The sequence below is a fragment of the Pleuronectes platessa genome, chromosome 13 (assembly GCF_947347685.1).
Source record: "Pleuronectes platessa chromosome 13, fPlePla1.1, whole genome shotgun sequence".
NCBI classification, from domain to species: Eukaryota; Metazoa; Chordata; class Actinopteri; order Pleuronectiformes; family Pleuronectidae; genus Pleuronectes; species Pleuronectes platessa.
The window spans coordinates 18,605,012-18,630,659 of NC_070638.1; the positions used below are offsets into that span (position 1 = coordinate 18,605,012).

General features: G+C 40.6%; 3 protein-coding genes across 3 annotated transcripts; 1 reads left to right on the forward strand and 2 right to left on the reverse strand.

Moving 5' to 3' along the window:
• Positions 1 to 19: 19 nt before the first annotated feature.
• On the reverse strand, positions 20 to 6,404 carry eif2b5 (eukaryotic translation initiation factor 2B, subunit 5 epsilon). Its single transcript, XM_053438072.1, has 16 exons — positions 6,191 to 6,404; positions 5,835 to 5,959; positions 5,573 to 5,758; positions 5,297 to 5,474; positions 4,649 to 4,729; positions 4,498 to 4,575; positions 4,094 to 4,406; positions 3,862 to 4,007; positions 3,261 to 3,405; positions 3,075 to 3,176; positions 2,878 to 2,979; positions 1,750 to 1,840; positions 1,543 to 1,666; positions 1,305 to 1,430; positions 1,106 to 1,216; positions 20 to 316 (listed from the first exon to the last, which is right to left on the reverse strand). Exons 1-16 carry the CDS (start codon positions 6,347 to 6,349, stop codon positions 251 to 253), a joined length of 2,133 nt encoding a protein of 710 aa, XP_053294047.1. The 5' UTR covers positions 6,350 to 6,404; the 3' UTR covers positions 20 to 250.
• Positions 6,405 to 7,215: 811 nt separating this feature from the next.
• LOC128455157 (crystallin J1A-like) lies at positions 7,216 to 14,881 on the reverse strand. Its single transcript, XM_053438833.1, has 10 exons — positions 14,729 to 14,881; positions 13,955 to 14,021; positions 13,483 to 13,659; positions 12,992 to 13,090; positions 12,816 to 12,908; positions 12,559 to 12,715; positions 8,237 to 8,352; positions 7,937 to 8,014; positions 7,608 to 7,747; positions 7,216 to 7,514 (listed from the first exon to the last, which is right to left on the reverse strand). The coding sequence occupies exons 2-10, from the start codon at positions 14,019 to 14,021 to the stop codon at positions 7,416 to 7,418; spliced, it is 1,026 nt and encodes a 341-aa protein (XP_053294808.1). The 5' UTR covers positions 14,729 to 14,881; the 3' UTR covers positions 7,216 to 7,415.
• A 2,419-nt stretch (positions 14,882 to 17,300) lies between these two features.
• Positions 17,301 to 24,740, forward strand: casq1a (calsequestrin 1a). The gene is made up of 11 exons (XM_053438341.1): positions 17,301 to 17,623; positions 20,753 to 20,846; positions 21,112 to 21,212; positions 21,343 to 21,454; positions 21,717 to 21,790; positions 22,186 to 22,316; positions 22,408 to 22,453; positions 22,588 to 22,642; positions 22,898 to 22,998; positions 23,125 to 23,199; positions 23,775 to 24,740. Exons 1-11 carry the CDS (start codon positions 17,387 to 17,389, stop codon positions 24,129 to 24,131), a joined length of 1,383 nt encoding a protein of 460 aa, XP_053294316.1. The 5' UTR covers positions 17,301 to 17,386; the 3' UTR covers positions 24,132 to 24,740.
• Positions 24,741 to 25,648: the final 908 nt, after the last annotated feature.

Sequence of the window (25,648 nt, forward strand, 5' to 3'; positions counted from 1 at the left end):
TATTTCGTGTTGAGACAAATTATTCTTTAACAGTCTTTTTCCTTTATTTGGAAAGTGAGGCTCATAACACCCATCCCTCTTGACTTCGCACTATGAGATACACATGAACTGTTTGCGTCAACTACACAGAGCAAATGCTGTCGGTTACCAGTTGCAGAAATCTGCTGCTGAGGATTAAAACTTAACAGCCCGAATCCCTTTATTCACACATTTTTCAAGTTTTACAGAATCCTCTGTCAATTTCTCCTCATCATTCACCCTCCTCCTCCTCCGATGACTCCTCAGCCTCCTCCAGCCACTGGATGAACTTCTGAAGCTGTTGGTGCAGAGCAGAAATGCTGTGTTATTGAAAACACAGTGAGAACTTGTGATGAAGAGATGGAGGAGGGAGCTAAAGGCAACAACTGCAGATTTTCGTAGACAATACCAGAACACAATCCTGCTTAAAAGGGTAATGCTCAATGAATCAGTCTCACTGTGTTTCTCAAAGGGTTAGAAATGGTTCCACAAACATTCTACATTCTAGTATTTAAATGTGGTTTCTTAAGTGTTTAGGCTTTTGTTCAGTCACCGTACAGTAACAAATAGGGCTACAAACCTGTAACTACCAATTTGTAGCAGAGATAACGTAATGTGCCTTTAAGGCTTTAAGGGAACTGTTAACTGTTAAGGGCCTTGATGTTACTATGGGCTAGGGCTAGGCGATATGACTTCAAATCAATATCACGCTTATTTCAAACTGTTACCTCAATTATGATTAACAAATGATTATTTTATGTGTCTCCTAGTCTCTGTTGCGCTTCAAACAAACTGTCGACCACATTTATTTCGTTATTAATCGCTGGTATTGGATCATGAATCTGAATCGTTCTGGCTGTCTGTGTCACGTTACGTTAGGTATTTTTTTCGGATTCAAACGCTTATGCCTGCTAATTTTTGGGAAAAGACAGACTTATTTTGTAGTTTAGTCTCCACTGGGACCAGGTGGTAACACAAAACTGTTTATTATTTATTTAAATTTTCTTAACCACATCAACCGAACTTTAACCCATTATTGTGTAACTGTGACGTGTATCCTGTGTAAGCCAGTTAACCCTGTACCTACCCCCTGGTTCTTGCGGAGCTGCCTGCTCTTGTCAGTTGTCGCTCCCTGGGAGAACCAGCGTAGTATCATCTCTTCTTCCAGGATCTCCAGCTGGTACATGTTCATCAGGACCTGGATGGGAGAAGTCATCAGCATCAACAACTTTTTTCGTAACCAGAGTCTGATCTTCTTCTGAGTGAACCTGGCACCGGTGACCTACCTTTACCATGGCCGGCCAGTGGCTCTCCTGCTCCAGGAAGAACTCTTCGAAGGCGGACAGACAGTCCAGATGGTCCTGAGCTCTCTTCACATAGTTCTTAAACACTGGGGCCCACTTCTTCAATAACTAAGAGAAGAAAGAAACAAGATAAAAAATGAATCCAGGGTATTTATTTATATCTTGTCTACAGGTACATACACATACTGTATTAAAAAATACATAATTTCAGCTTATTCACCGGCAGGAGAACTGCAACATATTGTGAGGCTGTGAGCTGAGAGCCCTGCTGCTGAAACGGGTACTCCAGAACCACTCTGGTTAAAATCTGCATCACCTCCTTCAGAGTGATATTGTAGGCGTACCTGGAGAGAAAAGTTGTGACAGATTGAACGTGCAATAGCTTAGAAATACAGTAACACAACTGAAGTTATAAGTTCCTCCTTACTTGAGAGAGTTGATCTCAAGAACAAGGTTGTCAAATCTGATATTCTCCTCCAAGCCTCTCTGCAGAGTCCCCATCACCTCCAACTGGAAGACTGGACATAAACAACCAAAGAAGAAGAGTAAGACAGCAGGAAGTGTCCACCCAAGAAACAACAGGAAAGTTATCACTCACTTAAAAAAATGTATATATATATATAATATATATATATATATATCACAGAGGGCCATATGCTCCTTTTTTTGTAAAGAACTGATTTAGAGCACACTCAAGTATAGAGTGTAATGTGTTTTAATCTTTCCAAATAACGTGTACATTTTCATGGAATGTACCGTAGAAATAACTTTGGAATCCAGTTGTAGTAACAGAACAACCGGAGACAACATTTAGATATTTCTTCTGACTAACCCTATGAGACAAATTGTGATTTGTAAATATGGGCTATACAAATAAAATTGTATTGATTGATTGATTTATTGATTGAATTTGAAAGCACTTATGGATTTCCAGAGAATTAAACCCAAGTAAATTTTCCTTCAATATTCACTCGGTACATGAAACTTGGTTTTTAATTAATGTATCATATTTCTGTGATTTGATTTCCTATCCTCACATGTTCAGTGTTGAAACACCCTACTCTAGGCTAGTCAATATTTTTTGCAGAAAACACCTTAAGAAATTCAAGACACAAACAATAAAAAAACTTACTAATTATATTCCAATCAATTTGCTGCTTTTCTCTGATTTATATGATTTTACTATCACTTTCTTACACTTGTATGTGTGCTGTATTGTTGTCTAATGCTGTATCTGCTTATTTAATATTGTTTGCCCTCAATTCCTCTGTATTCATTTGTAAAGCACCTTGTCACTGTGTTTTGAAAGATGTAATATGAATAAACTTGTTATTATTATAATTGTTATCATATTATTATTAACATCCCATCAGTCTCAGGAAAGTTTTGTCAGGGAAATTTCCAGTTTTCTGAAATTATATCGACAAAATCATTGAATTAATCATTATTTGCAGCTCCAGATTATTAAATTATAGTATGTAATGTTTCTTATTTTGACTGAAAGTATTAGGAAATTCTTGTTTGGACAGGGGGCAGCTATGGTGACCCCACTCACCTTTATCATCATCCATCTCAGGAGAGGGGATCACTGGATCGTCTGGATCCTCGGGCTCGCTGTCCTCACTTTCACTCTCAACGTCAGGGTTCAACACCAAACCTGGTGAATATGAAACAAATAAAAAAGCTGTTGGAACTCGGACTGCAGCATCATGGGAAAGGCCACTTTGACAAACTTTGAGGATGCTGTCGTACCCCAGAGACACTGGGCCAACTCCTCATCCTCTGTGTCATCCAGGCTGCTGGCCTTCCAGATGTAGCCTTGTCCCTCTGCTCCTACCTCTGCTGGACTGAAAACTGGACAACAGAAGATTATACAGCATGTGTCAGGAATAGAAACCATTAAACAGTTTGACAACTTGTGAATGTATCAATACACACCTTTCTGTTTGGTTTTGTCTTTACTTTGACCAACCTCAGCATCATCACTGAGGAATTCATCATCATCCTCCTCCTCCTCCTCCTCTGGATGGTGCATGGACACCACGGTGCCCTCTGGTAGAGATACATTTGGTCCAATCACCACCTGGAAAAAAGTTCATAGGGAAACTAATGAGAAATCCAGGCATCCCATAAATGTTGGTGCCAGTGTTGATTGCTGGGAAATCATCTTGGAACAAGGAAATTGTTGAATAGATATTTTGAAAGAGAAATACAGTGGACACATCCAGAAAGACAATGATTTCGCCACCAGGGGTCCTTCTAAATGAAACTTATACCTGTTAAGCAAGTGCATTCTCAAAAGTACATTAGAGTATTATGGCCAGGTTTTAGCGGATGGTAATGAAATAATAAGGTAGATTAAAGTTTAAATAGGGTTGTAACATAGCCAATAATATTCCTAAATAAACCATTGGGGCTGGGCGATATGACTTCAAATCAATATCATGATTATTTTAAAATGTTTATCTCTTATCTTATAAAAGTTGCTTTAGATAAATGTTTGGTTAATTGCCCAGCTCTATAAATGATATATACTTACATTATATGCCAGGACACACTGTTTGTTCAGCGTCACACCTTCTTTGACATCAGCCTTGTCACAGACCACAGACTGGCTGATCTCCACGTTGCTGGCAATGTGAACATTATTCCATATGTAGGCATGATTCAGGACGACGTTGTCACCTGATGTGATAAAATATTACACATGTTAATCCCAATTATTATAACACACACTGCCACTCTTTAATAGTGCTGGTTGGTCAGCTCACCTATGGTGCAGTTGTTACCGATGATGCTGTTAGAAATGTGACAGTTGGCCCCGATGCTGGTGTCACAGCCGATGAGAACGTTCTCCTCCATCTGGCTGCCTTGACCCAGGCTGACTCCGGACCCTCTGTAGACATTGTGGCGAGAGAACGTGCAGCTTCGTCCCTCCTGGTCTGTGAAGTTAGCCTCCGGGGTGAGCGGGTAGACCCACCGCCGCACGAGGTCCGAGGACACCGAATCATACATGAGCAAGTTGGACACTCTAACACCGTACCCATCCTTGGTGACATGCATGTGTATCTGGTTTCCCAGGATCTACAGCAAGAAAATGAATTATGACCTGGGTTTTCTTAAATAGCAGCAAATACAGTCCAACATTCCAATAAGTTTACAATGGCTGTGATACCTCTTCATTGACCAAGATTCCTCTGACAAAGTCATCCCTCGTCTGATAATCAAAATTGTCAGTGTAAAGCTCAGCAACCTGAAAGTTAGAGAATAAATGTTACTACAGAAAATGAAGTGATTTAACTGTTCCCGACTGTTTTGAAACTGACCTGTGGGGAGCAGATACTGATGTGGCAGTCGAGAAGGTCGTGTCTGATTTCAAACTCATCACTGATACTGTGGAAAATGTTCTGCAAAACAGAAACAGGAGCAACTGTTCATTCATCAATTCAAAGCTGTTTTCAGACATGAAGTCAGGAAAATGTCCAGACATTTCTCCAAATATGCCTTTCACACATGAAGAACGCAGCAGGAGATTATTCACATTCACAACAGGAAATTGTCCAGAACATTCAGGGAAAATTCCTCTGCAGAAAGCAGGTGTTTATTTAGAGCTGATCATGACCGATGCCAGACCCTCATCGCCAAAAGCTCTCTAATCTCATTGTCTTTCCAAGTTGACATCTTCACCAGTATCTTCTACACCTATGTCTTTTTTCATCCTGTGATATTTGTATTTTTTCAGTTTCAAGTCCATTACATACAAAAAAATATCAACACGTCCACTTACTCACTGAATGTTAAGGACATATTACTAGTTAGCTGACAGGAAAAGTTACAAAAAACAAATGACACCGACATTTGTGTTCTCACATACAGCCCCTTTTGGCTACAATACAACCCCTAGGTTCAGGAAGATGTCCAGACGTCAGTGCATGTCTGTAAGGAGGAGAGTTGAATTATGTTGAATATGTTACCATGGGAAACTGTAGCTTCTTCAGCCCATGTGTCTTCTGGTAATGTAAAATCCGCTGACTCTTGCTGTCAATAGCAACAATGACATCGTCTTCCTCACAACGAGACCTGTGGCCTGGTGATGATTCCTTGAACATCATCGTCATCACCGAGATGTTCTTCTCTGTCTTTCGACGATGCCTGGGTAACATCATGACATAGAACAAATATTTTGGATTAGAGCAAACCATCATCATTCCTCCTAACTGTATAAAAAATAGATTTTGAGTATCTCTAACCTGTGCACTTGCAGTGCGTGGCTGATGTCAATATTCGATACCACGTCTCCATAAACCAGCACAAAGTCTGAGCGGACAAGGTTCTTTGCATCCACGTCCCTGAGCACATCCCCCAGGGAGCGGTACAGATCTGAGGTGATGATGTGGACTGTGTTGGGAGAGGTGGGCCGACACCACTTTGACTTTCTGTCAGACAGAGTTTCAGGTCAGATATCTGTCACTGACATGGGAAAGCTCCTCACACAGAAACAGAGAAACTTACAGCAGATGATCCTTGATCTTACTGGCCATCCAGCAGCAGAACACGAAGGTCTCCTGCACCCCGGTGGATGTGAGGAACTCCAGCGTGTAGTCGATCATGGCAACGTTACCCAACGGCAGCAGAGCCTGCATCAGTGACAGATGGTGTTAGCGGTTAGAAACTGAACGTGATGCATGACGCTGGAAACAGCTTCCTCGGTGTTATTAAATCAAAGCAACACTACAGCTCGATCGGGGAGATCTCACTGGGCTCGTTCAGCTACATTACAGATGATTCATCAGTGACTGTGCTGCTCTGTCACTGTTTAGTGCGTGGACAGAAGTTAGCTAGCATTAGCATCGCAGCTAGCTGCCTACCCGTGGCTGGTCTTTGGTCACAGGGAAAAACCTCCGGTTGAAGCTGTCAGCGACCAAAACAGCCTGAAGCGGCTGCTCCTCTTCCTCCTGTTCCCCTGCTCCCTTTCTGCCTGGAAGACCAGAGCCAGAGCGGCTGTGTTTACCTCCTTTACCGGCCATGACTCCTTGTAACTGTCTGACTCCACCACAACTACTACTACTACTGCTGCTGCTGCTGCTTTCGTCAGACACATGACGGAGGCCGCGTGGGACAATCTTCCTCCCTCGGTTGTAAAGCAGTTTAGTGTTCGCAATAATTGAATGTACAGACGGAGGCTTGCACACAATCTACACTGCAGTTATTACAGTAAATAATTAAATTAGTTTATCAATAAAGAACCAATTCACCTTCAGTTTATTACATCACCAAGGGTCTGAAAAAAACTATTATAAAACGTCCATGGTCTCAAACATATAACTGTGTAGTTAACTTCAGTCCATCTATTTATGACTGTTAACAGAGGAGTGCATCACTCACTTCCCTGGTAATTCTGGCTATGAGAAGAAGAAAAGGACAACAAAGCAGGTCCGGAATGAGCATCTGCATCAAAATCACATTTTCTAACCATTATTTTAGAAAATATTGTGACCATATGGTGAATATTGAAAATAGATTAGCTGGTATTAATATGAAACCAGAATTTTGTTTTGCCCCAGGCCTCCCAGTGGGTTAATCCATGTTATCAAAAGGAGTACAAACACAAATACAATGTCCTAACGTAGGTATGACATTACTTTGACTGAACGACATTAAATTCCTATTTTCTAAAGTAAAAATAAATAAAAAAATATTCATTCTAGGCTACTTTTGGAAACCATTTGATTCTAAAAAAACGTATATTTGCACAAAAAATTAAATTAAACAATTGCCCGAGTATGTTGATAACAGATATAATTTTAAATCTGTATGTGTTCATCAAAAAAATCACTGGTTGACAAAAGTTAAATATACTTCAGTCCCTCTGAAAAAAAGTCCTTCCATGATATATTTTGAGAATTACTTTATTGCAGATAGATTCACAATTTTTTCATCTGAACCAACGTGTTTAACTTAAACAGAGACAAAACATCTGGCTCCTGCCGTCAGACAATTTAGGCAAGAACCTTCATTCACTGTTGTGTGAAAGCTCAACAGTTTTTCACGATGCTCTCAGACACCTCAGGCAGAACGTTCACTGCCAGCCATCTACTGGTGGTGTTTGGTTATCTTCTTGGCATGAGCCAACACTGAGTCATATCGCAGGGTTTTGGACCTCCAGGAAGTTGGAATTCCCTCGAGTCCAATCTAAAAAAAAAAAAAAAATATCTATAAACCTTCATGCATTCAATACTGACATATTAATAAATATAACAAATAATGATAAGCACACGATCTTACCTGAGCCCCAAGACATGCCCCAATGAAGGATCCTCGGCTACAGGTGCATCCCCCACAGCTCATGGTGTCTCTGATCGCCTGCTCATACTGCTTGGCTCTCAGGACTCCATGAAGCGCTGCTTGGAACGCACCTGGTAAACCTGACAGAAATTCAGAACCAAATGCAAATCACAAAGGCATGTTAATAGGTTGTGTCAATATTTGTCCTGTAAAAGAGTCGAGCGACAGGTAGAAGTTAAACAATTTCAATAGGGCCTCTCACCATTCGGTGCTAGGGCCCTAATTACTGATTTATTCTTATTAAAATATGAGCTGATAATGATGGATACCTCAGGTGTTTGGAAACACAGTGGGGATTAGCTCCTGGGGAGTCTTGGATAAATTCTGCTTCACTTGATGAAAGTGCCCTGAAAGGAGAAATGATGGAAACAGTTATTATACATACATTTTTGAATTTCAAAAACTCACTATGTTAAAGGTTGCTTTAATTGCTACACATTGTCACATTTTGTCAACATACATAAGAAATGAGGGGGAGTGAAAATGAGGATGGGGGAGATTCTTTAATCCCATGATTCAGTCCCATGACTGTGATATAGTGAGGCCACAATGCTGCAAACCTCACGTACCAATGACGGCTCTGTCCAGGTCCTGCGGCTGTTTTCTGTTCACGTCACTGAGCTGATCCAGGACCGTGTCCAAGGCTTTGGGATCAGGACCATTCAGGATGAAATGCTCAAGCAGCCTGTGAAATAAATCAATAAATTATTTAATCATCCTTTCATTTTAGTGTGGCCCCATCAGCTTTATCTGACACACAATACAGTAGATGAGTAGACTTTATTATATACATACCAAATATAAGCATAGTCATGACATTCACATCAAATGCAGTCTTCTTTAAGAGTGTCTGCATCTAGACTGTTATCACAAAGAACAATAGGCCTGAACTACATTTGTGGTTCTTTTAGACTCTGTTCAGACCTGGTATTAACATCTGTTCCAGGAGATCTAATCACAAGTGGTAAGCACTAAGTTTGTCTGTTCACACCAGGGGCCAGTATTTCAAAATGATCCGACAGGATTAATCCACCTGGATTGGATTAAATCCTGATCAGATCCTAAAAACGGGTATTTCAAAGCAAATCTGATCCTGAAGATTCAGATTCAGCAATCCAATCCTGCCTTTGATCCGGATTAAAAGCTGCTGTTGAGTATTTCAAAACTTAAGTGGGAAATCTGGATCAGTTTGATCCTAAAAATCAGGATCACCCTGATCCCACCTCAGAGGTGGATTTGAGGGAGATTACATGTTAAGATTTGAACAGTTGAAGTGTAACTGCTCCCAAAGTTCTTTGTTTAATACAACTAAGCTTCACTGCTGTTTGATCAATGTTTATTTCCTTTTCACGTTCCTTTTTTTTTTTCTGCAAACATGCACGCTGTTCACTGCAATGCTTTAACAAATCGGCGTCAGAAGTGCAACACAGAATAAACATTACACTACTGCGTGTAAGTGACATTACAAACTCCAATTAACAAGGAATTATGAAGGAAAAACAATGTGATTTATTAAACAAACAGTGTTAAACTATGCAGTATACATTTCAGTCTTTTAACTGCTTTTCCAGCAACTGAATTCTTAACTTCACTTCTTCTTGTTTAAGAAGTGTTAGTTTGATTTGTTCATTTGTTAGAATTATTTGTTGCTGAGCCCGTTCCGTTTCCACCTTCAGTAGTTCATTGTAGCCATCCCCCTTCTCAGCTTGCCTTTTGCGCTTACATGGTGGTGGTGGTGCCGGTGGATTCCACATCTCCTCCAAGACAGGGCTCTGGCTTGTGCTGGGCTCTTCAAATGCCAGCTCCACAGGGGTGAGGGTGACCAATTCAGCAGACAGGTTCAGAGGCTCCGTGGGGTCGATTGACTCCCCTGTACCAGCTGGCAGTATTCCAAACAAGGCTTGGGAACTCTCACCTCCTATGATGTCCAAAACCGTATCAGTGAACTCCCCACGTTTTATGGACTTGTTCCCTGTTTGGGGGTTTTTCGCCTCAGAATGGTCCTTCGTAGCCTTTTGCTTTAAGTTTTTCCACCTAAGCCGAACCTGCTCAACACTCCGCCGTTGGCCACTACCAGTGGCATTAATTTGCCTTGTTATGTCGGCCCATATTTTATTTTTTACTTTTGAGGACAGAGAACTCTGTCCAGGACCACTAAAACCTCCAAAAAGGGCCTGGTAATTGGCACGAACACCCTCCAAAAGGGCCGTTGTCTCTGCTGTTGTGAAATTACTTCCTTTATTCTTCTCCATGTTGTCTGAGAAAGCCCTATCACTAAGGAAGGCCTTAAGTACCATAAAGCTAAATTGAAAGCAGGTGAGAAAGAATAGGTCACAGACTTTAAAACTGGGCTCGTTAGGTCAATGACCTTTGCTTCTGCAACATGACATCCATAGTACATGTCCTGTGGCACCGTCAGAGACGATACAAGCCTCGTCAGTATGTCCAACGAGGTTATTTCATTGAGCAGTACTCAAATGATGAGCTTTATGCACGGTATAGATTTCGAAGAGAAGATATTTTGTATATATGTGAAATTCTTCGCCCACATCTTCAACGTCCTACAAGAAGGAGTCATGCCTTACCTGTGGAGGAGCAGGTGCTTATTGCCCTACGTTTCTTTGCCTGTGGATCCTTCTATGAAGTCATTGCAGATGGCCTGGCTGTGACAAAGTCTACAGTGGGACACGTCATGCATTCAGTGGCAGCAGCCCTGGCTGGTCTAATTCACCAGTATGTGAGATTTCCAGATACTGAGGAAGAAATAACACAAACCAAGAGAAAATTCTTCTCAATTGCCAGGATGCCTAACCCTATTGGTGCCATTGACTGCACCCACATACACATTCAGGCACCCCATGAAAGAGAATGGGAATTTGTCAACAGAAAGGGACGGCATAGTATCAACGTGCAGCTCATAGGGAATGCTGACCTTAAAATAACCAACTGTGTTGTGAGATGGCCTGGTTCTGTACATGATGCACGGATTCTAAGAGAAAGTCATCTCTACAGAAGACTGCAACAAACTGCGCCGGATGGTATCCTCCTGGGTGACAGTGGCTACCCACTTCTACGGTGGCTTATGACCCCCTTTGCTACTGTCACATGTGACCCACAGCAGAGGTATAACAATGCACACAGCGCAACAAGGGGAACAATTGAGCGTATCAATGGTGTTTTAAAACGCAGATTTGCCTGCCTGAACTATCTTCGTGTGGAGCCGAAGCAGGCCTGCAATATAATATCTGCCTGCATTGTTCTTCATAACATTGCCCAATTGAGAAGAGTTCCTCTGAATGAAGACATCCTGGACAGACCACCACTTGAGGCAGAAGTACCACAGCTGCAGCCACCACCACCACCACATCAAGCAGATGAACCAGCAGGAAGAGCAGTTCGAAATGCCATGGTTAATTTGTATTTCTCTTGATCCTCATTGATAAGGTCTGGTGCTTTTGTTTAACAAAACTTCGATTTGTATGTTTAAGTTTGAATATTAATGCCTTATTTAAGTAACAGTTTTTTTTGTTAAGTTACCCACTGATAAAGGCCTCCACTGAAACTCTGTCAAATGTTTTTATTCACATGCATTCAGCACACACACTTAATTTTCATAGCCAAAGCTCAAAAAGTAATGCCATTTGGAGCAAGTCTCTTCCCACAGACATCTGTAAAGAAAATCTAATATTAAGGTTTTAGGGCTGTCCCCTTTGTTAACAACTGTTTCCTAAAAAGATATGTACAACACATTTTAAAATCTACACACAACGCCTTGCGAGTGAATGCATTCAAATGGACTGTGGACCGCGACATACAGACGCTAGCCTATTTACTAGCTTTTTAGCTCCTTAACACAGGAGTCAATGGAGCAGCGTTAGCTCGCATTAGCACGAACTCTGCTTAATTAGAGATCGCCGAGCTCTTCTTTCAACTTTGTGCTGATTTACATAATTGGTTAACTCAATATAATGATTGCCTTTCATCTAGTCTGAGGACGCATCAACACTGGCTAAGATTATACTTTAATTCAGAGACAATAGTTGAGCTAAATTCTCCTTTTTCTGTAAAATGTTGGCTCCATTTCCTGTTTCCTGTCTGTGATCCAGGGGGCGGGACGGATTTGGACATCCCCATCTGCCGGTATCAGGATCACTCTGATCCAATCCAGCAAAGTTTTGAAATACCGGGATACATCAGGTTGATCCGTGGCTGAGGACAGGGGGATTTGGTTATCCGGATCATTCTGATCTGGATTACAAGTTTTGAAATACCGGCCCCTGGTGATAAAATGTGTCCTGGTCTCCTGTCCTGACCACTTGTGATCAGGATCACACTTCCCCGCTCTATATGCAAATAATCACGTAAATCTGAGTTAACAGATGTGTCCGAGGTCACCTTGTTTGTGTCTGAGTCGGTAAGTGAGTTGGTGTACGTGTGTGAGTCTATGCGTCAGCGCGCGAGAGAGAGAGAGAGAGAGAGAGAGAGAGAGAGAGAGAGAGAGAGAGAGAGAGAGAGAGAGAGAGAGAGAGGAGACAGTAGGGCCTTGATGATACTGTGCAGCTGTGCTGAGAAAGAAAGATTTGATCTAGTTAAGAAAAATATCAATCATTATGTGGCGCTCAGTGTTGCTATTGAGGTGGCAACAAACAAATCAAAGTATTTGACACTGAGAAGCTAAAAATATGTTTAAACTGTGGCCAGTCAGAGGACATCAGCCATAAGAATAACATAAGAATGTGGTCTGAGAGATCAGATTTGAGTGTGTTCTACCTAAAATGTTGTACCCAACTGATTTTATTTAATCCCAACTCTGCACTGACAGCCTCCTGTGGATCAGTTAAGAGAATACAGTTAAGTTAAGAGTGAACAAGCCTATTAGACAGACACTGACCTTGCTGCTGCCAGAGTCTCTGCCACACATTCATCATTGTTCTGGGTGACGCGTGTGGCCTGCTCCACCTTTTCCAGCATGTCGGGTTTTCCTGCATAAAAAGCCACTACAGGAGCCATTTTGGTTATTCCATCAATCTGACAGTCGTTCACACATCCTGTGGAAAGGAAACAACACATTGGTTGGACATGTTTCTCTTCATAATGCTTTAGTTAAGAGTATTGTGTAAGTGTAAAAGGTCAGGACCAGGGCTTTACCTGTCTCCTCCTTTCCTGCGTCCACGTTCTTCAGGAAGCCCTTCAGACTTGCATGTCTCCATGGTCCCTCGATTGGCATCTGTGGTCTTGGTCCTGTCATATACAGAAGTACAACACCCATCAGAATTCTCACATTAATATTCATTAAAAAACAAATACTTGGTAGTTTTTGTTACCTCCTCTCTCTCTGTAAGGATCGTTGATGGGCGTGTCATACTCTGATCCAGGCCCAAAGAATTTCAGTGTGCGCTGCTTCAGATCCTCAACATTAAGACCTGGTCAGAGATGTCAGACAGCTTAGACCTACATGTACAGTGGAGTCTAGCAGTCAAAGACCATGTCCACATTCATGTTAGAATCTTTAGACTCCTAAGTTTCTATTTTTTCTTAGATATGTTCAAATGTGAAGATGCTTAATATTGCCACAAAAAAATAAACTACTGGAGGGATCTTCATTGTGAAATATTAGAGTTAAACAGTTAAAAAAAATTAACACTGATGGGAGTTATGCATTTAATCACGTAATTATCTGTCCACAACAATGGATTTTTTTTCAAACAGCATCTAAGCGAAACAAACACAATAAATAGTCGTAAAAGGTAGATGTCTGAAAGGACCCAGAGATGATGGGAGTGAGTCAATCAGATGAGGAAGAAGAAAAGTTCACCTCCACATTCAGACAGGGACTCCAGCAGAACATACGCCTGGTCTCCGTAGCAGCTCTGCTGGCCCGTCTGCCTCCTGTAGAATGGATTGGCGGACTCCGGACGGAATTCAGGGTTTGGATCCTGAGCCAGAATCCCCTGCAGCTTCTGGAGGTCATACACCCAGTGCAGGGGCTGAGCTGTGTGGACAAGTCCTAAGGTCAATCTGTTTCACCGAGGTTACTCAACAGTAAAGTGGTTGACTGTGATTTTAAAAAAGGATGTGTGCTTTGTAGTGAAGATGCTGTCTTTGCTTAATAATTTAAATTAAAAAAAGTAGAACTTCAGATGAAAATGGAAAATTAAACTTCCATGAATTAATTGGGTATTTTAAACAGTGGATAGGACAAGGAAACCAATTTCTACTTTGTTAACAGCATAAGATCTGGTGTAAAACTAGAGCATGAGAGATGTATTGCTAAACATTATTGTTACCTGCTGCATCTGCAACAGCTGATCCAACAATGGCTCCTACTGCTCTGTCAGCCAGAGCTGACGCCATCTGTGAACACACGCAAAGTGTTATAGGAATTCAGTTTAAAATAATTGAAACAAATGGTTAATTTAATAAGAGCAGAGAGGAACATTCAATTAATTGACTGTGTGAAAATTCTTTCGAAACAACAGATCAACAATCAAAGCCAGGTGTTTGTTGTACATCGTTCTAGGTCAGTTTAAACTGATTATGTTAGACTTGTGGGATAAACAGACCTCTACTGAAGTCAGCTTGTGATGGACAGTTCACCATTCAATGGCAATTTATTGACTTCATGATGAATCAATTAGTCAATGCAAGAAACAATAAATTGATCGATATGAATATGTTTAGTTTAAGGGCTTGAAGCATAGACTGTGTATATAAAGGCTTGAAGCAGTGTCTGCAGGATATTTAGCCACATTTACGACACAGGTGGAATTTGAGTTGGGCTGAGTTAACCTTTAACTAGTTGGCAGCGAGCAGCTGGATTTGATCACCACAATCATTCCTCCACCAGCTGACCTACAGACTCACTACACCTCTGTACAACCTGCACATTGTAACTAACCACCCGATGCAGGGTTGTATAACGTGTAACCAGCATCATCTGCATTGTGCGAACTGAATGTAGCACATGCTTCAAGTAGGGGCTACAACAATGAGCTGTGACATAACAGGTTAGCCTGTTAGCTAAAGTTAGCTGGTTCATATTCTGCCATTGTGAGTCTTACCTTAAACAGATTTAACCACAGTTAGTTTTCCACTCTGTAAATCCTGTTGCTGAACGATGACAAACTTCCTCAGACACAAACCACAGACTGATCCAAAGACCTGTTATGCAATGCGGTCATCTTCAGCACCGCCCATACGGATGTAGCAGCATGACCCCGCCCCCTCTAGTCAGCCCCTGAACACACTGTCCATCAGTTTTAATGACATGAAGCTGGATCATTACATTCAAGATTCAAGGTGTTGATTGGCGCACTGGTCATACATAAGTAAAGAGACAAAATATTAAAATATAAATATGTAGTATTTGTATTTATTGTTATGTGCAAAATAATTGAGAATATTTGATTATAATGATGATGATGATGATGATGATGATGCAATATTTATTTAAGATTCTTATGATCTCAATGATGGACAAACCTGAAGACTACACATGGCAATTTAAAGTAAACATTTAATGTATTTAGTTAAATGAATTTACTGAGGAATATGTACTTCCGTTAATTTCTTAGTATTATGTTTTACAGGGTATGTTATTGTTTATTGATTTAATGAATTTCATAAATTGAACATATAAATTGAACAAAACACTGACAAACTAACAATGTTGAATAAAAAACCATACAGTGTATCTGTTTAATGTAAAACATTGAATATCAGTTTTCAATATTCTATTAGAATTTCCTGAAGTTTTCAGCATCTGAGCCGATAGGAACATCTCAATGTTCAGTTAGGTTTTTTGGACTCACTTCAGATTAAAGGAAGAGGGCGCCCTCTAGTGCCCATACGAGCTACTTGCTGCTGGAATTGATGAAACAAAACGGATAAACCTAAATAGAAGCTCCCCGGCTACATTAGAAACCAGAATCACATCAGAGAACAAATAGTTCACTATACACTAAGGAGCCTTTAAAAACTCTATAAAATAAGTGTTTTAAAATAACCAGGGTGAGATCACTGTGATGAATAAGCTCTGCAAGAAGGTTAATAAAAGGATTTTACTGTTAAATGTTGAGGTGATCTTTATGGTGGGGTTTTGTCACGGTTTTTATATAATTAGTTGTTTGGCAAGTCACACCACTTTGTCAGCAGGTTCTTGTTCCAATATTTGCTTACCTTTATTCTTCAGTAAAGAATTCATACCTCAGGATAGTCATGGAAAGTGGATGTTAATATTTGTTGCCCAGAGAGGACAAGCTTATGTCTAAGATGGATGTAATGGGAATCGTGAGCTGTCAAGAATAGGCCTGCAGTAGTCAGGGTGTGACTATATGGTATAAAAGAAGCCTACAATCATTTGGATGAAGAATATCCTCAGTGTGAAAAAAAAAAATTTTCAGAAAAAAGGCAGAAAGTACTTTCTGGTGTTTCTGGTGCTTAAACTGCTGCTTTGACATCATAATACGTCTTCCAACCACGAACACACACACACACACACACACACACACACACACACACACACACACACACACACACACACACACACACATACATGCAGTCAATGCATCTTTAACACTTATTTCCACTTTACTGAGGGTTTGCATGGCTTTGGTACTGAAAAGAGGGGTGTGACACATGTCTGTGTTTGTGTGTGTGTGTGTGTGTGTGTGTGTGTGTGTGTGTGTGTGTGTGTGTGTGTATGTGTGTACTTGCCATAGTGTGTGTACGTGGTTGGAAGATATATTACGATACCATGCAGCCAGTATTTATTTATAACTGACTTCTTCCCTTTCAATTTGTAAAGCAATATCACTTGCAATCATTTCATGCATACAGTACATACACACATTGCACAGGATGCACATGCACAGTATGTGTCCGGCTCAGATTTAGAAAGATTTGCTTAAAATCTGTAAATCTTTATGTTTCACTTTCGTCTTGAGTCAGAGTGAACTGCCACTTCCACACTGACGTAGTCTTCAGCAGGTGCACCACCCTCTCCTCTCCCTTTCACCTCTCCTCTCTCCTATCTCCTCTCCTCTCACTGTCCCTGAGTGACCCAGCTGTGACGGTGCCAGCAGCAGCAAATTAGACACCAGCACCCGCCCCTGATATGTCCTACATCCATTATTTTTAGCCTCCATCTACACTTAATATGGGAAAAGAGTGTCTCCAGTTCTCAGCCACTTCTAAATGCATCGTTCTTCATTTGGTGTGAAGCAGACAGACCTTCAATTGTCGTCTGACCTCCTGACTGATTCACACACATCCCATCCTCCTTTAGTTCCTTTATTTGTTGCACCTGTATCATCTCCCTCTCTCCTCTGTCTGGACGGAGAGAAGGAGAAAAGGTTAGTCCCCTTCCCCTCACTCCACCCACTCTGACAGGTCTGCAACACACAAGTAAACACCCACACACACCTACACACAGAGCTGTTGCCCCAGCAACCGCCGGGGCCCCCGCCTCATCTTTCCCGTGCTCAATTACACCCCAGATAGACGCACACTCACACCTATGTCAAACTTAGCCCAACCCCTCTTGCACCCTCTGCCCCAGGATAAGTTGCCCATGTGGGGTTTTTAATAAGGTGGATTCAGGAGTTGGTCTTGCTCTCTTCTGGGTGACGCGGATCGGAAGGGTTCTCCAGACTTTCACCAAACTATTTTGTTTTTCGGGGGTGTTTTTCGTTTTGTCTTGACTATCTCAGAGAGGAGCCATGAAGTGGACCTGGGTGCTGGTGGCAGTTTTGCTGTCCGTAGGGCGGCTATCACTGGGCAAGGAGGGCTTGGACTTCCCAGAGTATGATGGCAAGGACCGCGTCCACGACCTCAACACCAAGAACTATAAGTCTGTGATGAAGAAGTACGATGTCATGGTGGTGTACTACCATGACCATCCCGGATCCAGCCGCGTCGCCCAGAGACAGTTTGAGATTGAGGAGATGGCCCTTGAGGTGGGTTGAGTTGGAGACCGTGGATAGAGTTAGGGGAATAGCATAATGATGGGGAAACAATGTAACTAGTACAGGATGCAGCACATAGGGACATCACATGACCTTAAACTATGGGACTATCTTGTTTTGTTGAAAGCTCTAGTAGACATTTGATGTTTTAAAATTAGTTTAAATCATGCACATGTGAACCTTGTGACAGTATAGTGCTGGTTGAGGGACTTTAATTGGACAAATGTAAAAATAGACTTTTATATACAGCAAAGTTTTACTGTGTGGCCACTAGAAAAACGGAGGAATGATTGGTTGCGGAGACATTTTTAGCAATATTTAAAAAGTTTGTATAACAGTGAGGTGTCATCATGAGAAAGCAATGCAATGAGGTGGAAAATAGCTTGGCTGAATTCAGAAATGCTGATATGTGAAGTCCCAACATGTATCACCAGCCTACAACGTATCATCAGCTGTCCGCCACAGTAAAAAGCTGAGCTGTGAGGACTCAAGATATCACTTATTTTGGCAATGCATATGATGTGTGTTAGTGTGTGTGTGTGTGTGTGTGTGTGTGTGTGCGTGCGTGCGTGTGTGTGTGTGTGGAGGTGATTGCCTTAACACACCTCAGGCCTGGATACTCAGCAGTTTCATCACATTCTTTGCAGAAACATGTGACATCATCCCTCTGCCCAAAGCTTCAGCACACTAACACATTGAGCCACAGCTGAACTGTGTCTCTCAGGTTACACATATGTTGTTTATCACATATTGCACTCCTACACCACATTTTCAATGAAAAGTTATATTTGTATTTTTTCGTCCTTGTTGTCTTGCTGTTTTCTCTTTATGTGGCAATTTTATACTGAACTAAATACAGTATGAAAATAATCCATCAAACATAACAGAGACTTCATTAGCTTTGGAACATTTCAGGAAAATGATCTGATACATTCTGCACAAAATTGCAGTTCCATGAACCATTATCAGGGTGATGACTGGTTTATGAAATATATACATTGGATCACGTAACAATAATATTTATGACATTTGGCCGCTAACCTTATACAAATGGATTATTTTTATATTGAAGAGAGCTGCAGGGAATGCTGGTGGCTCCTTTTAGAACTGATGCAAAAATAAACCAAGAAATCAAAAACTTGGTTATACAACAAAAGTCAAAAAAATATTGGGGCGTGTAATCAGTGGGATGGTATTGATCCCAAGAAACATTCAAGTTCTTTATATGACTTATTACAGACAACTTTGGTAATATCATTTCATTACGTGCAAAACAATCTGCAAATAAATTTAATAAAATCGTTTAAAAATTTAGCAGTGATATGTAGGAAACTACAAAACAAAGTAACTTTGAAATCAACAAATGTTAGATCAATCTCGTCATACAATATCAAGAAGGGGGAGGAAGTGAAAGGTCAAGTAATGGTATGGATAGTAATAAAGGGGAAAATATTAATAATACAAGAGAGAAAGATGGAGGCTGCTCTCCTTGGCTTATCATATCATCTCTAAAGCTTCTGGTGTGTCTGTTTGGGGACATAGGGGCTCGGCCTCAGGGCCGAGGCCAGCACTGGAGGTTTTGGCTCCAGTAGTGCCGCCTCAGCTCCGCACCGTGATGGACACTTGTAGTACTGTACTTGTCAGCGGATCCCAGAGTGCTAAGCATCACTGCCACTTCGCCCAAATAGTCCCTGGTGCTGGTGTGTGGCTATTTTTATCACAGGATGCGTTTGTGGTGGGTTGAGCTCCCTAATGAGTGTTTTATTATTAGCAACAGGCAACAGCAGGAGGCTCTGGGTTTCAGAGGTGAGGGCGCTCTCTGTAGGTCAGAGAAAAACAAGTGAAATATGATGTGATGAGAGTGGGGGAGTCTGTGTGGAGTTTGCTTAAGACCCAATGCTTCATAATTTTGTCATATTTCCATTTAGGTTAGTGGGTCTGCAATTTCCAGAATACACATTGTACATATGGATGTATGTCTTTCCTCCTCAGGTTGACACACCAGATAATTTCTATAAGAAAAAGGAGGTACATAAGACTTGTATGCCTCAGTAAACAGATCCTGTTGCAGTGTAATGTACACATGTTGTGTACTTTGAAAGACACGCACATATCAAAGTGTGAAATCCCATCTCAGATACTGAAGCTGCTGGTTTAACTCAACATGTAGCTGGGAGGCATCAGTTACACTGGAGAAATGACATCAGCTAAATTACTTCAGATACACAATCTGAACACCAAGGCCCAAAGATAACTCTGCATTTTTTTCTATTTGGAGGACTTACAGATCTAAAAATATGAATTAATTTCCATATTTTTATTTGCTTTAAACAAAATAACTCGATACATTGTGCTCATGGTGCATGTTGTGTATATATGTAACATATACATGCAGAGAATAAAAAAAAGGTTTATGGTGGTTATTTTTTATATATTTCCTTGTCCAGTTTAAATAGTAGCAAGCCTTACTAATCTCAATCATTTGCCCTTTAAAAGATTATTTAAGCCTACTTAAATGTCAAAAAGAGAGAGGGGGGGGGGGGGGGGGGCAATAAAATATGGTAAAATGAAATGTGGCAGTAAAATCTATGGTTTTATATAATGTAGGTTAATTCAATGGGATGAATTATCTGCACAACATACTGCAAGGCGCCACCGTCAAACTATTTCAGCCAGTAAGAGCAGCTGCTCAAGGTCTCCAACATTAGTATGCACCCATGTGAGAGAGTATGTGTGTGTGTGTGTGTGTGTGCGTGTGTGTGTGTGTGTGTGTGTGTGTGTGTGTGTGTGTGTGTGTGTGTGTGTGTGTGTGTGTGTGTGGATTGGGACGGCCTTCAAACCACTTCCTCAGTGCAGTCGGGCTGTAAGTGCCCTGTTGCCATTGGTAGGAGCAACTGTCAATCATGAGTTCAAGTTTCACACAGATTTAGAAAGTGCATAAGCAGCGTTCTGAAAAGCAGGCTTTTATGGTAATGACACGGCTGAGTGAGACAACTCTGTCAGAACAGTGTAAACATATAAGATACGTTCAAACAGACATGTACTTATGCTTATGTTTTATATACTGAAATCACATATCACACATCTGTTCATTTAAGTGACAGTGTCTTTGTTTTACAGCTTGCAGCCCAGGTCCTGGATGAGTTCGATGATGAGGATATCGGATTCGGTCTCCTTGATGCAAAGCTCGACAAAGTTGTTGCAAAGAAATTAGGTAAATTCTGCTGCAGACCCTTGGCACATGAGTCATTATGCAAAAATAAAACCAGTACCATGATATCACCTTTTGACAGTTAATCTGAAATGACTAATAATCTGAATATACCTGTCTAAAAATAGAGCATGTGGATTTTACAGTAATGTTTCCTGTTCTTACAGATGACAAATTAAAGATGTCAAAGAAAGACACTAATATGTCTGACCTTTGCACTGCTCCAGACCGGAGGTCAAACACTTATATGTTCTTTCTGTTTGCTCAGGTCTTGATGAGTCCGACAGCATCTTCATCTTCACAGATGATGAGGTCGTAGAATATGATGGCGAGCTTGCTGCTGACACTCTTGTGGAGTTCATCTATGATGTTCGTGAGGATATAATCTCCCAGTTAATAGCCTGCTTTATTTCAGCAAAACAGTATTTAAATAGCCTTCCCTTTTGTGTTCCATGAAGATACCCCTTTTCTCCTCAATGCCCCTCTATTTCTTTCGTAGGTTCTAGAGGACCCTGTGGAAATTATTGATAATAGTAGGGAACTGAAAGGCTTCAAAAACATTGACGAGGACATCAAATTGATTGGCTACTTTAAGAGTCACAAGTCAGAACGTAAGACTTTGGACTTTGGTAGCATGATAACCTGTTGCTATCTCATTTTTACAGTTGCTTTCAAAATAAATGCTTCTATTGGCATATCAAGCAAGTGTTAAAGGGATCCGGCTCATATTGCTTGATTTAACCTTGTGTTTTGATTTTTAAGTAGGCACACAAAGAGCAACCGTAATGATGAGAACAACAAGTCTAAATTCTCAGAAATTTCATACAGGGCTGATCCAATAAATCAACTTGATGGGTGCCTGTAAACTTTCAGATTTTGAGGCTTTCGCCGACGCTGCAGAAGAGTTCCACCCTCACATCAGCTTCTTTGCCACATTCAATGCCAAGGTATGCTATAATGTTATATCATATTATTATACTATAATAAATACATATAATAAACTGTAACAATGGTGTGTGCAGAGTATAAAAAAAGCAGAGGCTATAAGTATGGGTAGTAAAGTATTCATAAGCACGATTCATGCAGTGAAGACAAAGCAACAGCATGTATAGCAAACATGGTTGAGGAAAAACTGGTTTGAACTTGTGGTGTGTCACAGGTTGCCATAGTATAGTATAGTATAGTATAGTATAGTATAGTATAGTATAGTACAGTACAGTACAGTACAGTACAGTATAGTATAGTATAGTATAGTATAGTATAGTAAAACAGTGAGTAACCAAAGCATTGTGAAACGTCTGCATATATAAACCTGAGGATTTGAACTCCTGGTGTGTCACAGGTTGCCAAGGCTCTGGACCTGAAGCTCAATGAGGTCGACTTCTATGAACCCTTCATGGATGATCCAGTGGTCATCCCTGGAAAGCCTTACACTGAGGATGAGCTGGTGAAATTCATTGAGGACAATGACAGGTAAAGCTCAAATGATCTCATGAGGTAAATACTTGTCCTTCCAGAATTAATATGAAAATGCATTAAATGTAATTGATCTCTGCCCTTTAAGACCAACCCTGAGGAAGATGCACCCACACAACATGTATGAGATCTGGGTAAGAAACACTGACAATAAGTAGTACTTTTTTTTTGTGAAGTAAAATTCAAGAACAGTTTACATTTGTCCTTAAACGGTCAACTTCCAAAAGTCAGTTGCAGTGGGTAACGTTTGTCTTCTCTCTGACTGCAGGATGACGATATGGATGGTGAACATATCATTGCTTTTGCAGAGGAATCTGACCCAGGTAAAGCAACCCTGAAATAGACATTACTGACACAAGCACCAGCGCGCAATTACAAATCTACATGTTACATGGTAAAGAGGTTGGTGATGACATGACGGTAAGCAAAATGAAATTGACTGCCCTGTGGAGCCACATAGCATTTCTGCTGGTGAATGATGTTGTGGTAATCAAAAATAAAGATACTCATAACCCATTGCTGTCCTTCAGATGCTCTCCTTTAATTACTTTTTCAATGTGGTCTTCTCCACTCCTCAGACGGTTTTGAGTTCCTGGAGATCCTGAAGCAAGTTGCAGAGGACAACACAGACAACCCCGACCTCAGCATTGTCTGGATTGACCCTGATGACTTCCCACTGGTAGGAATATGACACATGCATTTGGAAAAGACTGTGGTTTGGAGAGGTTGAACTGAGCTGATCTATTCTTCATGTGCAAGTTATTGACACTGACTGAAAAATGCATCTTCCCTTATTTCCCTGCAGCTTCTGCCACACTGGGAAAAGATTTTTGGAATTGACCTGTCATCTCCACAGATTGGTGTTGTTGATACTGGTGATGTGAGTAACGTCTTTGATGCTTTATTCATACATCATCAGTGCACGTGTATATAAACAAGGCTGGACCACCAACCAGGTGGAGTGGAAAAGGCCCCTGACGCCCCTGTATTAAGGCTCTAGGGTTCACATTCTCTGTGGCTCAATAGGCCATTTTCATGGCAGTAGACATGTCATGTTGACATGTCAGTGCTGTGTAGGTGTAAGTATTGGTATTTTTAGTAAATATAATGATAAATGGTCTTTAATTATATGGTCCTTTTCTAATCTTATTGAAGCACTAGAAGTGCTGTAAATAATAACTCACATTCACCCATTCACACACTCTTCGCTACTATATGCAACACTTTCACTATCACATGCTATTAAAACTACCAGCACAACCATTGGGGGCCATTAGAGGTTCAGTATGGTGGCCAAAGACACTTAAATGGTTAGGCTCACTTTGCCAAATCTCTGGGGCTCGTCTTCGATCTGCCTGTGTCAAAGTCTACATTTAAAATCTCAGCTATCATGTTTTAATGATGATTATTGGGTTGTGATGGGATGCTTGTCTTTATTTGTTTTTCTCTGTGCAGGCTGACAGTGTGTGGATGGACATGGATGATGGAGAAGACTTGCCATCCGTGGACGAGCTGGAAGACTGGATTGAGGATGCTCTGTCAGGTGTAGTCGATCCTGATCATGATGATGAAGATGATGATGACGATGATGATGACGATGATGATGATGATGATGACGATGATGATGATGATGATGATGACGATGATGATGATGACGATGATGATGACGATGATGATGACGACGACGACGATGATGATGACGATGATGATGATGATGATGACGATGATGATGATGATGATGATGATGATGATGACGATGACGACGATGATGATGATGATGATGATGACGATGATGATGATGATGATTATTAAATCATTAAATCATAACGTTGTCTTTAAGTCTGACCAATGCAGTTTCAAGACTCAACATCATCAACTCTGTCAGTATCATCTTTTGTAACTAGTTCTTTTGTTGAACTCATCCGTTCATTTTGATATCTCATTATTTCATCATCCTTGCTCTGCATCTCACAGAACCATGTTCTACCACTCGTTTATCCCTCTCCCCGACATATTCTGTAATCCTCCATGCAACAAAGTAACCTATCCCATCCCAGAGTACCTTTATTCCCAGATGTAACACTGTCTGGTACAATAAAAGAAGAAATTCTTTCAAAAACTTGCCACCTAGCGCTATTGATTTTTATATTATTAAAGTTTCTATTTTACGAAGTACTGGAGGGGTTGCAATGTTGTATACATTATGTCTAAGTCCATCTGTGAAGTCTGTCTGTTTTATTTATGTCCACATATATTTTTTTTTTGCCCCAGTATCGAAACAGGTGCAGTCAGATCCAAGGGTGCTAGCAGGCTTTTCTGACGGGTCCTAAGTATCACCAGCTTACTCTGTGAACTCAATGTACTGTTATACACTGAAAGTGCTGTACATCATATGGATGTTTTCTACAATGATGAAATATGACAACAGCCGTATTCTATTTTTGTAACAAGAGAAATTTAAATTACTGTAAAGTCTTAAATAAACGACAGCTTGGACAGAAACCCCACTAGTGTATAATTTGTTAAAGGTGTGTGTGTGTGTGTGTGTGTGTGTGTTTTAAGTAAGAATATACATAATCTTCTGTTATATTTGTGACGCGATGATTATTGAAATCTTAAGAAATAAGAGCTGGGTGATCAAGTCACAATTGACTTGGGGTATATCAATTTTTGCTTCAGGATTTCAGGTTGACTGCTCTGAAGCCAAAATGATTCAGACATAAATACTTGAGCGTAGTGTTAAATCACTCTATAATCTGCAAAAGTAGAGACAGTCCTTAGACTTGCAGCTTCTCATTTTGCAGCATACTTCAAGCTCTGTGGTCAACATGAGTCTGTATTGTATATAAATGATGACTTTATGTGGCATACAGGTGTGCTGTACATATAAATGGGGCTAAAGGTCTATAGTAGATTCTATCCACAGCAGGAAGGCTTTGTCAAAGTGGACAAATACCCCATTTTGCCTATTAGAGTTGCAAATAATTTGTTATAATTGCCATTTTGGTCATTTCGACAATTCCCTCTGTCATATCATAGTTGGTACAATTATGAAATATACACATAGCACATCAACTCATTGTGCTGATGTTAAAACTATAGTCCTTCTACAAAAGACAAAACTCTGATAATCTCTCACACTGTCATTTTTTATTATTTGTTGTCTACACTTAAAACAAACAAATTTAAAACATTTTGTAAAACCTAGGCTATACAGGGCAATTTATACACATTATATGGGTTACAAACCAGTACACAACTCAATCATAACAAGGACAATTTTAAAGGTAAAAAAAAAATGCATTGAGCAATTTACTGAGAAAATAAGC